At 47.0% G+C, this 15,694-nt stretch overlaps 2 protein-coding genes across 2 annotated transcripts; both read left to right on the forward strand.

Moving 5' to 3' along the window:
• Positions 1-1,266: 1,266 nt before the first annotated feature.
• LOC128819869 (keratin, type I cytoskeletal 16-like) lies at positions 1,267-4,850 on the forward strand. The gene is made up of 8 exons (XM_054000261.1): positions 1,267-1,713; positions 2,505-2,587; positions 2,777-2,933; positions 3,133-3,294; positions 3,456-3,581; positions 3,674-3,900; positions 4,059-4,147; positions 4,566-4,850. Exons 1-8 carry the CDS (start codon positions 1,267-1,269, stop codon positions 4,583-4,585), a joined length of 1,311 nt encoding a protein of 436 aa, XP_053856236.1. The 3' UTR covers positions 4,586-4,850.
• A 4,936-nt stretch (positions 4,851-9,786) lies between these two features.
• On the forward strand, positions 9,787-13,777 carry LOC128819875 (keratin, type I cytoskeletal 15-like). The gene is made up of 8 exons (XM_054000269.1): positions 9,787-10,338; positions 11,154-11,236; positions 11,390-11,546; positions 11,746-11,907; positions 12,069-12,194; positions 12,287-12,513; positions 13,066-13,151; positions 13,462-13,777. The coding sequence occupies exons 1-8, from the start codon at positions 9,892-9,894 to the stop codon at positions 13,479-13,481; spliced, it is 1,308 nt and encodes a 435-aa protein (XP_053856244.1). The 5' UTR covers positions 9,787-9,891; the 3' UTR covers positions 13,482-13,777.
• The last annotated feature ends 1,917 nt before the right edge of the window (positions 13,778-15,694 follow it).

Raw genomic sequence — 15,694 nt, forward strand, 5'->3', positions numbered from 1 at the left:
GGCAATTCACAGCAGGTCCCACCAGCTCCTTGTGCTTCCTTTGCACAGCCCAGTGACTCTTCTGTAGGAGCTGCAATGCTGATATTTAGTGCACAGCTGGAAATCTGAAAATTTCTTTCTGTTCAAGGCTTTTCTCAGTTTCACAGGAGCTTGATTAGTAAAGATGGAAAAAGCAGCTCACTGCCATTCCCTATTGCACGGGCAGTGGAAAAAAGTACACAAGTATTTCTCACTCTCTGTTGGGTGGTGCAAGGTATTCTGTTGTGGTTGCAAAACACCCTTCACTGTAATGAGCTCAGGTAATGATGATATTTTTTCAGATCTAATCTTCGGCTGTTTTAATCAAACTTATTTTTTCATTGTATTATATAATTCAAGGATGTATTCTGAGAAATTACTATTTAAATACAGTGATGAAAATATGCAAAGTAAAATATTTCTCTTCACAATTTCCTCTGAGTTCATTTAAAACCATTACAATAAAATCTGGAGCTCTTTGATAGGAAAAGATTTAATATCTTTTCCCTTGCACAATGTTACTTTTGTAGCTGTTACACAGAGTTTTCTTCAAAAAGAAAAAAGACTGTGATCCACATGCTGTATGTTCAGAGAAACTGAATGCCAGCAGGACCTTATTCAACAGAGTAAAAAAATCATAGTCAAGTTTTCTTCTGTAAAAGACATGGGAATGCAGTCTTAAAAAATTTAATTTTGGCGCATTAAAGTAGATTTCTATAAAGCTGATGTAATTTGAAATAAATCAATGAATGAAGAGTCCCTTGGAGGCTGCTGGTGTTACGAATCATGTCTGTGATCTCAGGTGGAAGACTAAAGCTGAGCTACTGAGTTCAAAACATAAAGGATTACGGACACAGACAATGAACCAGAAACTTCATTAGCTGCTGTTCCCAGTGAGATATTGCCAGATTATAAGAAACTGAGGGATACAACATTGTTCAGCAAAATATCCAACAAAGAGCCACCCACATAAAATTATAGTGCAGCTAGGTGTGAATCAACTAAGAACATATTTGCACTGAAGGGTAATGCCTTTTACTTACCTCAGACAAAATTCCCCTTAGCACATCATTTTTGGCATGAGCACTGTGGCTGGCAAATCCCATGGGAAGCTGGACTGCCTGGCAGGTGACACCCACCTGGGCAGGTATAAATAGCCACCAGCAAGGACGGCCTGCTGCACTTTGATTTCCTGTATCTCGCTGCGCAGAGCTTTGCATCTGGGGCTGAATATCTGATCCGTTCACCATGAGCTGCAGCATCAAGAGAACATCCAGCACCTCGTACAGGAGCGGAGGAGGAGGTGGAGGCGCCTGCGGCGGCAGCAGCGGCCGCAGCTCCTCCGTGTCCTGCCGGCGCTACGCCTCCTCCGTCATCGGCGGCGGCAGCTACGGCGGGGCAGCCTGCGGGGGCTACGGGGGCGGCCTGAGCATGGGCAGCCTTGCCGGGGGCTTCGGCGGGGGCTTTGCGGGCATCTGCGGCCCTGGGGGTGACCTGCTGCTCAGCGGCAATGAGAAGGTCACCATGCAGAACCTCAACGACCGCCTGGCCTCTTACCTGGACAAGGTGCGAAGGCTGGAGGAGGAGAACGCTCAGCTCGAGCACCACATCCGGGAGTGGTACAGGAAACAAGCTCCCAGCGTTTCCAAGGACTACAGCTCCTACTACCAGACCATCGAACAACTCCAGAATCAGGTAGGATCATCCCGGCACACGTGCCTCCATCTCCCACGTGCTCCTCTCTCCTCTAAGGCCTTCCTCTTTCCTCTTTGCTTCTTCCTCCTCCTCCTGTCCCCAGCAGCGGGCTCTACCACCCGCGGCACGGCCGTGCTGGTGGTACCGCAGGCACAAACCTGCTGAGCTGCACCTCCCGTCCCTGGCTGAGCGAACCCTCAGAGCAGCCCACGGGCAGCAGGGCCCAGCCCGAGGCACCGGGAGCCCCAGCAGCCACAGACACGCTGGCTCACGCAGTGCACATCCCACGTTGTGCAGGTGGCTCCAAACCAGACCTGTGTGGTGTGCAGTGCTTCCCTCTGCTCCCAGCCACATCAGCTGCATGGAGTGCAAAGCCAAAGCACCGGCATGGCAGGATCTGAGCTCCCTTTGTGCCTTCACGCTCCTGCAGACACCACGTGGAAGGACTGAGGTCTTCCATTACAATCCGGTCACACCAAAAAAACAGATTAAACAGACACCATGAAGAAGCACTTTATATAGAAAGGGCTGCAAACACTCTTTGGGACTCACGGGGGCTGTCCCTAACCTGAGAAATGGAAGATCATGGATTTGGCAGGATGGTCTGTGATAGCACAAGCTTCCCTGAAAAGTAAATCTGAATCGTTACCCTTCCTTATGGCCCCTGCACTACTGCAAGAAACAATTCTAAAGTCCCTCAATAACACCTTTCCAAAGTTTTCTGTCTTCTTTCTGCTTGTCCTGGAAATCTAGAACAAAGAAGGACTCCTCTCCACCTTCCCTTTTTGCAGATTATTTCTGCCACTGTGGACAATAACAAAATGCTTCTGGACATCGATAACAGCAAGATGACTGCTGATGACTTCAGAATGAAGTGAGTAGCTCCCTGTGAACCTTGCATGTCTGTCAAATCCCTCTCATCACCATCTAAGAAGACAAGGGAGGACTGCCCAGGGTGGTATTACTGAGTCATCCTGTTTTACTGGAATACTGATCTTAAAAGGATGTGTTGACTGTCAGCATCTCATTTCCCCATTTCTCTGTCTCTGTGTGTGTGACATAGGTATGAGAATGAGCTGGTCATCCGTCAGACTGTGGAGGCTGACATCAATGGCCTGAGAAATCTCATGGATGACCTGACTCTGGTTAGATCTTCACTGGAATCCGAGCTGGAGTCCCTGAAGGATGAGCTGATTGCTCTCAAGAGAAACCATGAGGAGGTACGATCCAATGATAAATAGCAAAGCCAAATACACAATCCGTTGATTCTTCATGGCTCCCACCATCACATATCAAGTGAATTTCACCTTATGCCATGGGATTGTCATTCCTTTGTACCTTGGTAGAGCTTTGCCCACAGGCCCCAGCACAACAAATGACCTGTGTGTGCTCTTGTATCTCTCTCTGGACTCCCTGCAGGAAATGAGGCAGCTCCAGTCCCAAACTGGTGGCGACGTGAGCGTGGAGGTCAATGCTGCCCCTGGAGAAGACTTGACAAAGATCCTGAATGACCTGAGAGATGAATATGAGCAGATCATTGAGAAGAACCGCAGGGAGGTGGAGCAGTGGTATGAGGTCAAGGTATGTAGCAATGCCCAGAGTGGGGTCTCCTTTGGTGGCATAGCCCAGACACCCTGGTACCAGGACTGGCTGAAAGGGAGAGGCTCCCTGGAGATGTGAGCTCTCATTCAGCAAATCTGCTCCCTTGTGGCTCAGAAAGTGTCTGGGGTTTGACTCTGCAGATCCAAGAAGTCAACCAGCAGGTCACTTCCAGCAGCCAGGACATCCAGACAAGCAGCCACCAGCTCACGGAGCTGAGGCGCGAGATGCAGAACCTGGAGATCGAACTGCAGGCACAGCTCAGCACGGTACGTGGGCAGGATCTGCGGGCCCTTCCCTCCTTGGCACGGGCAGGGAGCCGTAGAACTCTGCTCCTCAACTCCTGTGTTTGTCTTTCCAGAAAAGCTCTCTGGAGAACTCCCTGGCAGAAACCGAGTCTCGCTACAGCTTCCTGCTGCAACAAATCCAGGGACAGATCAACTGCATCGAGGAGGAGCTGGCCAGCATCCGCTGTGAGATGGAGGGTCAGAGCCAGGAGTACAAGATGCTCCTGGGTATAAAAACCCGCCTGGAGCAGGAGATCCAGCAGTACCGGGCGCTGCTGCAGGAGGGGCAGCAGGACCTTGTGTATGTATTTCATATTATAGTAAGGGAGTAAAAAGAAATCCTCATGTACTTATTTACCAGTAGAGACTTTTTGTCCCTGAAGCTACATCAACATGTATTTCAACTGAATAGCCAATGTTAGTAGGTTTTGATGAATTCTCTCTTCTTTTTTTTTACAGTTCCTCCCAAGGAGCTTTCCAAGGAGGTGGAAAATCCTCCCAGTCATATTCTGCTTCCTACTCTCATTCCCAGTGTGGAGACATGTCAGGTAAGTCAACACTTTGTAAGCATGTTATTATTAGTGGGTTACATCTGCCCCAATGGCTGCAATTTATTTGATCAGAAAAAAGCTTTTTAGTTTGGGTTGGGAAAGATTCCAAGGTCCATTTGCCCGGGAGTGAAAAACCTCATTACTCTGTTGCAGCAGAATCAGGGGTTAAAATACAGCAAGTGTTGCTCTTCCCTCTGCCTAAATATAAAATACAGTTTATAAACTTTATGGGATGGGAAATACTTCTTTGCTTACTGTAACAATAAAAAAATACAGTTCTGAGAAGGCACTCAGGGTGCTGCTGGGCATGGAGCCTCTGTGCCTCTGCTGCTAACACTGTCAGGTGTAAGAATTCCACTCAGCAGGAATGCTCAGACTGCCCCTCAAGGCAGTGATTTGCTCTGTGCTCACACAGGGCAGTCAAGAGTGTGCTAGAGCAGCAGGAGAGACCCTGGCACTGTCCAGCTGAGATGCATCGACCGTGGGCAGCGAGAGACACCCGAGAGTTTCTGCAGCACGGCCGAGGCAGTGGCAAGGGTTTGGAAGATGAGCCTGGTCACCTGCCCCAGCACCCCCTCCTCCTCCCTGCAATGCTTGGCTTACTCAACTTGTCTTTGGCAATTCATTCTTTGTTAAAGGGCTCACACTCTGCTGGTAACTCCGCTCTAATAAACCTTTATGTCTGCAATTCAAATCACAACATGTCTGAGAAAATAAATTTAATCAACCTCACGCGGGTACTTATCCAGATCATCCACCAAACATGGGCTGTGTGGCTGTATGGGGTACATGATCTCAGGACAGTCCATTTTGCACTAGGAGAATGGACACAGTGCTGGGATAGAACCACTGAGTGAAAGGAAATATCAGGAATTGTGACCATGGCTGTGTGACGTGAGACAACAGCCAGCCTCTGCCTAGGGGAGCTGCTGGCTGAGGCTTTCAGAACTCTCTCTTCACGAGCAAGAGGTATAAGGTTGAAAATAGAAATCTTGTTGTCAGTTCTTGACACAATTTTTCTCCTTCCTGAGATGTTAAAAATCATTTACCATTTTGTTTTTTAATGGTCACTAGGGGATTGCTTTCTGGCCCCTTGCCTTGCCACTTGTACTAAAGAGAATGAATTATGTGAGTGAAAGGAGAAAGAAAATACGAATGATGGGTAACTTCAGGAGATTAACTGTTAATTTACTAAACTGTGCCCCATGGTACTACTATGAGTTATCTGAGTCCATTAATCTCATCACAGCCCAAGTACTGTGGGAAGGAAGGTGTGACTCAGGAGAGGTTGTTCCAGTATGAAGGGTCTTCCTCACAAGTATTTCTACACCTTTTGTTGCGCAGAGAATGACATATTGCTGACTTCTGTTGGGAGAAACAGACAGCAAGAAAATGGATCTGTTCCCTTCAGTGTCATTCACCAAAAACACTCCAGTGTTTTATGATAGAAATTTCAATTTAAATACTGATTTAATACCAAGAACTCAATTTCTGTTAATGCACACAGCTGGCTGATACTCTGCCTTAAGAGAAATGAGAGACACATTCCTTTCACTGCAGGCATTTTCTATATTTTACTGCTTAAGAATACAAAATATGCAACAAAATTAGAGATGAGAGAGCAATACTAAATTAGGGCAGCTCCTTTAGATGCATTTTGCTTTCTGAAGATCACAGTGAAGCCCCTTTTCAGTCTCTGACTGTTGTGCACCAGATACACGAAATCAGCCATGTATCACTTACAGGTTCCTCCTGTTCATCCCTTCCCCACTGATTAAACCTGGTTTCTAGTATTTCCCATTTCATTTCAGACTGAAGGACTGATTTCTTAGGGTAATGCTATTAAACACTTTCTCATCACAAATGACTTAGAAGAGTTTGATTTTGTTTAGGTCTTCTCTCAGTAACCACATGCCTTGGCTGTGCCAGCACAGCACCCTGACTGCAGCCTGCAGTGAGTGTCCACAAAGAATACACTTTCTACACCTGTTGAAAAACTGACTTTTATCAGTCCAGCATCAAGAACTTGTGTGAATAAAAGCCTGTCTACAATGAATAAAAAACTCACTTCAGGTTTTAACTGTATAGAAAGTGATGTAAAGCAAATGCAAACATGACTTTTGTCTCTAGAGGCTGCCAGAGCTCACTCAGGTCTCAGCTGTATTTACTGTAGCCAAAGCAGCTGAAGGAGACATCTCTTTTAAGGCCAGATTATGGAACCTTAAATTACAGTTAATGTATATAAGTAAAGAACTGCAAGGTTATTTTGCTTCCTTCTAATGTTCCAGAAACACAGAGAAGCATCAGAATGACCAAAAATGCAGTCCTCACCCAGAGAACTCCTGGGAACTCCAGAGCTGCAGTGTCTGTCCCCATTTCTGAGCTGATTTGGGAGTGTAGGTCTTGGTGCAGTGGGTGGCACTGGGGAAAGTCCTCAGGAGTCTCTACAGCAGGATCAGCTCACTGTGGAGTCCTGCTGCTGACAGCACAATGCCCTCCACACATTCCTGCTGGTCCACGGGGCACTAACAGCCACCAGGGGATGGGCCAAGGCCTGTCCTAGGGACAACACACACCACAGGTGTGCCAAAGGCACAACAAGACACACAGCTTCCATCTAAGGCTGGCAGGCGCTCCAGAAAACTTGTGCTATTTCCGTGGTCAGGTATCCTGACACCACTGCCTGCTCCCAGTGCTCACTTCACTCATCCATGTTCTTAGAAAAAGCCATACACCTCCTTAGTGTTCTGAAAAGATCTACAGGATAGGAAAAAAAGGCTTTGGCAGGGAGGAATTTAGAATTCAGTTAGTGGTCATCATGGATAACAGGAGCGCATGGAAGCAGGTAGAGAGAAAGAGAACAGGAAAGGATCCCTCTGCTGTAAAAGCTTAATTTCCCTTGGGAAGTATCTCCAAATTTGTCCTTTTTCAGTGGTAGGAAGGGCTATGAGTAATGATTTAGATCAGCTGCGGAATTGAAGTAGCTCACATTTAATAGGATTTTCTGTAGGTCTACACATATGCAAGTTTATGAGCCCACCCCATAGGGTGACATAAGAGAAAGATGAGCACAGAAGGGGGCGTTGTGGAAATCCTGCAGCTCTGAATGAACCAAATAAATGCACAGGTTGAGTGATGCTGCAGGACAATGACGGATGAGGAATGCACAAATGGAGATCCTGACGAAACTCTTGGGAGTAGCACCCTTCTTACCAAGACCACATTTGACTCATTTACTGCAGAACAATTAATTACCAGTAATTGTATCTAGGATTGTCCTCTCCTTCTAGTGTGACTGAAGACATACATCCAGTAATGGCATCACAGCCTCTGTGGAAACCACAGGCTGCTTTTGGTTCTTCTGCCAATTTGGAGCATCCAACTTCACCAGTGAGTAAACAGCACTGGAAAGGATTCACAGCACTCCTCCTTCGAACAAATGTCTGACTTGCAGAGGTCCATGGGGCACACTATGAGCAAAAGGTCTGCCAGGGGAAAATGTGATTTCAAAGCTCTTACAGTGTGTTTGAATGGCTGAGGAGCCTCAACATCTTCTACAGCAGAACATGTCTGACCTCCTTCTGTCATCGTGAAAGGTAATGGCTCCTGAACAGTCTTGGCTCTTTTGGCTTATGAAGTAGCAGGTCCAAACTCACTCACAACAGCCAACTCAGGCCAAGAGCCATGTCCACAGGACAGTGGCCAGAAATGCACATGGAGACAAGGAAATACCCCCAAGTTACAGAACAGCCTAGAGATGAAATGTTTGGGATGCAGTTATGGCAGTAAGGATGATTAGCTCTCCTATCCAAAAAAGAAGAGAGGAACAGAGAGACAGACAAAAGGCACCTGGTGACAGTATGAAATTACAGCATTGGGAAATGTCAGAAATTGTTGGGCCAGGTGCTGTGATGCAATGATGCCGAGAAGGAGATATAAAATCAACACCTCTGGCACTACCACCAATCAGCAATAAACTTCTCATAGAGGAGAATAAAAGTGCATTTCAACAATCTAATGAGGAAAATATGACTAAGGAATCACACCCTGTGAGAAAATAATTTTTATTTTTTAATAATGATGACTCAGTCTCAATAACATATGCAAAGCACCTGGTTCTGACGTGCGGATAATTAGAGAGCTACCAATAAAACAACAATCATAATTATGCAGATCAAAGGATCTGTGATATGGGGGTGGTGGTGTGTCAAGAAAGAGGGTGAATGGTTTTCCATGATCCTTCAGTCAGTCATAACACACATTAGTAACTTTATGGATCCCATAATCACTGTGGCTAAGAAAGAAAATCCTGCTTGAGCCACAACTGCAGGGTGTGTATAAGTTACAGCATAAATGGAGAAACCAACAACAAAAAAATGGGCAAATTATAACTTTCAAGTAGAGATGGATTCCATTGAAGTTCAACACTCACATAATGAGGCCCTTTGACTTTCAGGTTTAAAATTCACATTTTCCAAAAGTTATTTAAAGGCAAAATTTCCTTTCCAAAGGGCTTATCACAATCTGCCCCCTTACCAAAATGGTGCAGTGGTGCAGTGGTGCAGCACCAAGGGACAAAAGACTGAAGGTAAGGGGGACCTAGAGGGTCATCACAGCTACCTCTGTTACACAAGGATACAATCCCCAACATCAATTGACTGAGATCAGATTTGAAACTCTCTCTTCCATCCACAGCTACTGCAATGGAAACTCTTCGAGATCCTTCTGCTTCCCATAGTTAAAAATGTCCCCTTAGTTTCCAGCCCAAACACACTCAAATCCAGACTGTGCCCTTTTCTGCATGGACAACAGGATTGTTCTGTATTTCAAACAGCCCTGGTACCGCCTTCCTCAAGAGCCAGCTGATAACAATCTCAACCTTCATCTGGCCAAGCCAAATCCTTTCTTTCCTCTCCCAGGATAGAGCCAATGCAGCCATATAGATTTCACATACATATTTCAGTTTAAGATAACCTCTAAGTGATTGGAAATATGCACAAAAATGTTTAAAAAATCACAACTTTAAAAAGGCATCACTGCATGCATGCCAGAGCGTGAGACAGGAGGATTTCCTGTAAGTGATACCACCAGAGTTTGGTGAGAACAGAAATAACATCGCTGCTGTTAAGCTCATTCTACTGTGATTTACCACTAAGTACTCTGAGAGACAGTACCCACAGTAAGCTTTCTTCTCTAGGGAAAAGAAATTCTAAACCTAAACTCTGGATTCTGACCTAAAACTCTTAAGTTCTGAGGCAAATTTGAACCAGCCTCACGCAAAGTGTGCTTGAGTTCACACTTCTCAAAATCTGAAATTAAAGCAGAGTGATTAGGTGGTGCTTTCACCACCTGTTTTCAGGACAAAAGAAAATTACTCCAAAGAACAAAGAACAACTATTAAAATGAGTCTCACTCACTAAGTAGCCAGCAACAAACTATCTCCAGCAAAATCTAACTCACAGCCACCCACCCGAAATTGCAGCGCAGGCTTGGTGTGAATCAGCACGCAAACCCAGTACCTGGGGGGAGGGCTGTCCCAAGCCCCAGAAGAAATTCCCCTTAGCACATCACTTTCAGCATGAGCACTGTGGCTGGCAAATCCCATGGGAAGCTGGACTGCCTGGCAGGTGACACCCACCTGGGCAGGTATAAATAGCCACCAGCAAGGACGGCCTGCTGCACTTTGATTTCCTGTATCTCGCTGCGCAGAGCTTTGCATCTGAATATCTGATCCGTTCACCATGAGCTGCAGCATCAAGAGAACATCCAGCACCTCGTACAGGAGCGGAGGAGGAGGTGGAGGCGCCTGCGGCGGCAGCAGCGGCCGCAGCTCCTCCGTGTCCTGCCGGCGCTACGCCTCCTCCGTCATCGGCGGCGGCAGCTACGGCGGGGCAGCCTGCGGGGGCTACGGGGGCGGCCTGAGCATGGGCAGCCTTGCCGGGGGCTTCGGCGGGGGCTTTGCGGGCATCTGCGGCCCTGGGGGGGACCTGCTGCTCAGCGGCAATGAGAAGGTCACCATGCAGAACCTCAACGACCGCCTGGCCTCTTACCTGGACAAGGTGCGAAGGCTGGAGGAGGAGAACGCTCAGCTCGAGCACCACATCCGGGAGTGGTACAGGAAACAAGCTCCCAGCGTTTCCAAGGACTACAGCTCCTACTACCAGACCATCGAACAACTCCAGAATCAGGTAGGATCATCCCGGCACACGTGCCTCCATCTCCCACGTGCTCCTCTCTCCTCTAAGGCCTTCCTCTTTCCTCTTTGCTTCTTCCTCCTCCTCCTGTCCCCAGCAGCGGGCTCTACCACCCGCGGCACGGCCGTGCTGGTGGTACCGCAGGCACAAACCTGCTGAGCTGCACCTCCCGTCCCCTGGCTGAGCGAACCCTCAGAGCAGCCCACGGGCAGCAGGGCCCAGCCCGAGGCACCGGGAGCCCCAGCAGCCACAGACACGCTGGCTCACGCAGTGCACATCCCACGTTGTGCAGGTGGCTCCAAACCAGACCTGTGTGGTGTGCAGTGCTTCCCTCTGCTCCCAGCCACATCAGCTGCATGGAGTGCAAAGCCAAAGCACCGGCATGGCAGGATCTGAGCTCCCTTTGTGCCTTCACGCTCCTGCAGACACCACGTGGAAGGACTGAGGTCTTCCATTACAATCAACCTTTTTCATAATGAGATGACTTACAGCATCAGGGGCAAAGCCCACACTGTCTCCTACACCTAGATTGCAGAACCCCAAGGGGCTTGGCCATTTCCCAAAATAAATGTTCTTCTGTTCTTTCCCCCATCAATATATTCTTTCATCAAAAATTTCAGAAGGCCAAAACTTTGCTTTCATCAGTCCCTGTGCTATGGCAATTCAGGAACTTTCTGTGGCCCCTGCACTGCTCCATAAAACAATTTCAAGACCAGCAGTAACACTCGACCAAAGTTTTGTGTCTTCTTTCTGCTTGTCCTGGAAATCTAGAACACAGAAAGACTCCTCTCCACCTTCCCCTTTTGCAGATTATTTCTGCCACTGTGGACAACAACAGGATGATTCTGGACATCGATAACAGCAAGATGACTGCTGATGACTTCAGAATGAAGTGAGTAGCTCTCTGTGAACCTTGCCTGTTTTGATTCAGAAAGTTTATAAGACTCATCAATGCAGATGGATGAAGTCCTGTCTAAAGTGGTATGATCAAGCCTACACATCGTAATGAAGTGAGTGTGTAATGCTTGGCTTTCCTATGGTACAGGTATGAGAACGAGCTGGTCATCCGTCAGACCGTGGAGGGTGACATCAATGGCCTGAGAAACATCCTGGATGGTCTCACTACCACTCGGTCTTCCCTGGAATCTGAGCTGGAGTCCTTGAGGGATGAGCTGATGGCTCTCAAGAGAAACCATGAGGAGGTACGATCCAATGATAAATAGCAAAGCCAAATACACAATCCGTTGATTCTTCATGGCTCCCACCATCACATACCAAGTGAATTTCACCTTATGCCATGGGATTGTCATTCCTTTGTACCTTGGTAGAGCTTTACCCACAGGCCCCAGCACAACAAATGACCTGTGTGTGCTCTTGTATCTCTCTCTGGACTCCCTGCAGGAAATGAGGCAGCTCCAGTCCCAAACTGGTGGCGACGTGAGCGTGGAGGTCAATGCTGCCCCTGGAGAAGACTTGACAAAGATCCTGAATGACCTGAGAGATGAATATGAGCAGATCATTGAGAAGAACCGCAGGGAGGTGGAGCAGTGGTACGAGGTCAAGGTATGTAGCAATGCCCAGAGTGGGGTCTCCTTTGGTGGCATAGCCCAGACACCCTGGTACCAGGGCTGGCTGAAAGGGAGAGGCTCCCTGGAGATGTGAGCTCTCATTCAGCAAATCTGCTCCCTTGTGGCTCAGAAAGTGTCTGGGGTTTGACTCTGCAGATCCAAGAAGTCAACCAGCAGGTCACTTCCAGCAGCCAGGACATCCAGACAAGCAGCCACCAGCTCACGGAGCTGAGGCGCGAGATGCAGAACCTGGAGATCGAACTGCAGGCACAGCTCAGCACGGTACGTGGGCAGGATCTGCGGGCCCTTCCCTCCTTGGCACGGGCAGGGAGCCGTAGAACTCTGCTCCTCAACTCCTGTGTTTGTCTTTCCAGAAAAGCTCTCTGGAGAACTCCCTGGCAGAAACCGAGTCTCGCTATGGCCGCATGCTCCAACAAATCCAGGCGCAGATCAACTGCATCGAGGAGGAGCTGGCCAGCATCCGCTGTGAGATGGAGGGTCAGAGCCAGGAGTACAAGATGCTGCTGGGCATCAAGATGCGCCTGGAGCAGGAGATCCAGCAGTACCGGGCGCTGCTGCAGGAGGGGCAGCAGGATCTTGTGTACGTTCTCTGTTTGCAAATAAGGGCCCAAATTTTATCACAAGCTTTTCTCTCTTGCCACTCATGGAAGACAGAGCAGAATATTTTACTTGTCTCTAGCTGAAATCTAAGTTCAGCAACTTTTTTTCACAGCATCTGCATTGAAATGTGTCTATCAAAAACCTCATAAGCAGATCAAACATCAAGGGAAACACAGAGCAGATTTTTACTGCCAGGTTTTGAGTTAATCAGTTCCTCTTGACCTGTTTGCATGGAGTGAATTCCATGAGAGGAATCACCGTGCCAAACCAAATTGTAATGAAGTTCCTTCTGTCAGCAGACGAACAAGCACAGCTGGATTGTGAGAGTACAAGAATTATACTGCAACAGTCTCTTGCTGTCTCTGCTGTTACAATTTTCTAGGAAAATACAGCTGAATGGAATGAAATGAAAAAAAATATATAAAAATATATTTGCAAGATCCAGGAATAAAAATTGAGCTGTTACATGCACTGCACATGATGTCAGTATGCATTTATTGCTCCCTTCATTAAATCTCCTTTCCTTTTACAGATCATGTCAAGGAGCTCTCCAAGGAGGAGGAATGTCCTCCCACTCTTCTAGTTCTTACAGTCATGGTCAATCTAGTGACAAGGCAGGTAAGAAATATCTTTCAAAGAGCAGCCAAACTTACGGCTTTCACATTTTTTGTTTCATCCCTTTTTCTGTTAATACCAACCTTATGCTATGGCTTCCACATCTGCAATTGCAGCAGGGATTAAACCATTTACAATCAAAGCTCTTAATTTCAAAGAGATTTGGCTCCAATGCCAGAGACAGGCTAAGTTCCTTTTCCATGCTTTTGCTAACAAATGGATATTTAAATAGTGGATGCGTCTGAAATGTCATCACTGCAAAGAGACTCTTGGTTTCCCTATCAGAGCAATGGTTTGTTCTTTCTTTCCACAGGGCAGTCAAGAGTGTGTTAAGGCACCACCGACGTGTTGGGCTTCCCTGCTGCAGTCAGTGCCGTGGGAGCAGCCGGCCCACAGCGCGGTAACGCGCAGCCCGCACGCGCTGTGACCTCCCCACGCCCACACTGCTCTCCAAGTGCTCTTCATGAAATCAAAACTAATAACTACTAGGCTTTTCCTAAAATTATCTAGTCCTCCCTTTCCATGCTGTCCATCACTGTGATCACTGTGCTCACACACAGGGCTCTGCAGTGCACTTGGTTCTCTACTGAACAAGAGATCCCTCAAATAAAGCTTTACCTTTCTGCAATGCAAAGAAAACTCTGTGTCCAGCAGTCTATTTGGGATATTATCATTCTATTTACATTTAGGTGTAACAAGTCAGGTACACAAAGAAATTAAGGTTGCGTGAATTATGTAATACGGCTCCAAAGAAATACATGAATTCTAAATCATGTGATGACTGGATAAAATTCTGGAGATGAATAAACACATCCACAGTAAACTCAAGGGTGACACCTATGGGGAACAGAAAGGGGTGGGGGAACCCCTTTCTCATAGCATATGTTGCAAGAGGTGTGCAAGTAGTTCATTTCCCAAGTCAGCAGTTGAAGTGAAAAATTAGGGTTAATTAACCCCAAAATTTCATGAAAATTTTGTCAAATCAAAACCACTTTTCCCTAGTACCTGAACAAGAAATCAATCCTATTCATGCAGCCCTTTCCCATCTTCTGGGTAAGAGCTCTGTCTAATATTGTTCGATTAAAGCAAAGGGTTAGATCAGGAAATGAGTGAGGACTACGAAAGTTCTACTAACCCAACACTCAGTTATTGGGATTCTTCCTCCTGACATGTTGGAAAAGCTGAGTTAAGGTCTCCTATCTGGAAATTCCACAAGGAAGAGTGTGCTCCTACATTCCATAGGGTCATTCCCAGATCCGTGCTGTGTGGAACTCTGGATGGAGAATGGCACGGTGCAGGCAAGGCTCAAGATTTGTTACTAAGCCTGCCCCACTTCATAACTTTGTGTACCACACTCAGCTTATTTGGGCTCAACAGAGGAAGAAAAGGGTGAAATATCTCAGTAATTTCAAATGGAAAAATCTGCATTTCAGTGTTTGGTTTGCAGGGCTAAGGAAGCTGCTGAACAGGGTCAGCCACATAGCAGGGGAGTGACTCCACTGCCGCCCTGCCCCAGACCCTGGGTGGGTCTCAGAGGCTTCATTGTTCCCTGAACACCTCCTAAATCACATTTCTTATCCTGTCATGCAGCTTTACACTTACACTATGCTTTGCAAAGAGAGTCAGGACAGGTAAAACATCATAATTTTGGATAACAAAGTATTATTTTAAAATACATCAAATTGTTCCATGTTACAATCCAGGCTGAATTCTCAGCACAGCAGGAAAGGGATGAGTCAGAGAAACTATTTCTATGGGAAACAAAGGTTTGTAAAGCCCTAGCAGATCTGCCTCTCCTTGGAGTCACAACAGGACTCTTCGGCTCTGTGGAAGTAAACATATTCTTCTGCCTTATGATCCCTTTTACTCCTCTCTCCTATCAACCAATGCTGACTATCCCAAAACCCCTCAGCACTAGCCAGCTATAATGGACTTTGGGATCAAACACCTACTTTAGGCACTGTTTAACTAGGAAGACTGTCTGTAATCCCAGAAAGGAGCCATTTGTGCTCTAGGCTGCCTGTTGGGAACATTCCCGAGTTTCATGCTTCCCTTCTGCTCTCTTTTAGGTGGGACACGTTTGCAGTGCCAGCATGAGGGAATGCTGTGGTTGATCCTTATCCTGCTCCAATGGCGTGTCCCACAGCTCCGTACCAGGGACAGGATTTACCTGTGGGTGACAGACATTGTGTCCATCCATTCAGGTCGGCTCCCTGGCATCCTCTGATGGCAATTAAAGAAATAACAAGTAGGATTTGTGATACAAACTGCTCAAAACACTCTCAAAATTAAACTAAAGCGTCAGGCCTGGGACACGGCTCGTACAAGAAAAGAACAGATTCATTAATACGACAATCGGCACGTTTTTATTTTTATTTCGTGCCTTGGAGTCGATGGCTGTGCTTAACAGCCGGGCCTGCAGGGGGCGCTCTGTGCTGCTCCCGCTTCCCAAGGCCCCAAATCCCGTGGGTGGATCCATTCTGGAAATTAATCATCTCCAGATGGACAATCCAACATTGTCAGGAGGTTTGATGAAGATAAGAGGG

This window comes from Vidua macroura, chromosome 27 (genome assembly GCF_024509145.1).
Source record: "Vidua macroura isolate BioBank_ID:100142 chromosome 27, ASM2450914v1, whole genome shotgun sequence".
NCBI lineage: Eukaryota > Metazoa > Chordata > Aves > Passeriformes > Viduidae > Vidua > Vidua macroura.

What these genes read in the sequence shown, in the direction of transcription:
- LOC128819869 (XM_054000261.1), top strand. Translation starts at nt 1,267, where the DNA reads ATGAGCTGCAGCATCAAGAGAACATCCAGCACCTCGTACAGGAGCGGA. An exon ending in TCAAGAGAAACCATGAGGAG is followed by an intron (nt 2,934 to 3,132) that starts GTACGATCCAAT and finishes GACTCCCTGCAG; the next exon opens with GAAATGAGGCAGCTCCAGTC. An exon ending in CCAGTGTGGAGACATGTCAG is followed by an intron (nt 4,148 to 4,565) that starts GTAAGTCAACAC and finishes GTGCTCACACAG; the next exon opens with GGCAGTCAAGAGTGTGCTAG.
- LOC128819875 (XM_054000269.1), top strand. Translation starts at nt 9,892, where the DNA reads ATGAGCTGCAGCATCAAGAGAACATCCAGCACCTCGTACAGGAGCGGA. An exon ending in TCGAACAACTCCAGAATCAG is followed by an intron (nt 10,339 to 11,153) that starts GTAGGATCATCC and finishes CCCCTTTTGCAG; the next exon opens with ATTATTTCTGCCACTGTGGA. An exon ending in GCTGATGACTTCAGAATGAA is followed by an intron (nt 11,237 to 11,389) that starts GTGAGTAGCTCT and finishes CCTATGGTACAG; the next exon opens with GTATGAGAACGAGCTGGTCA.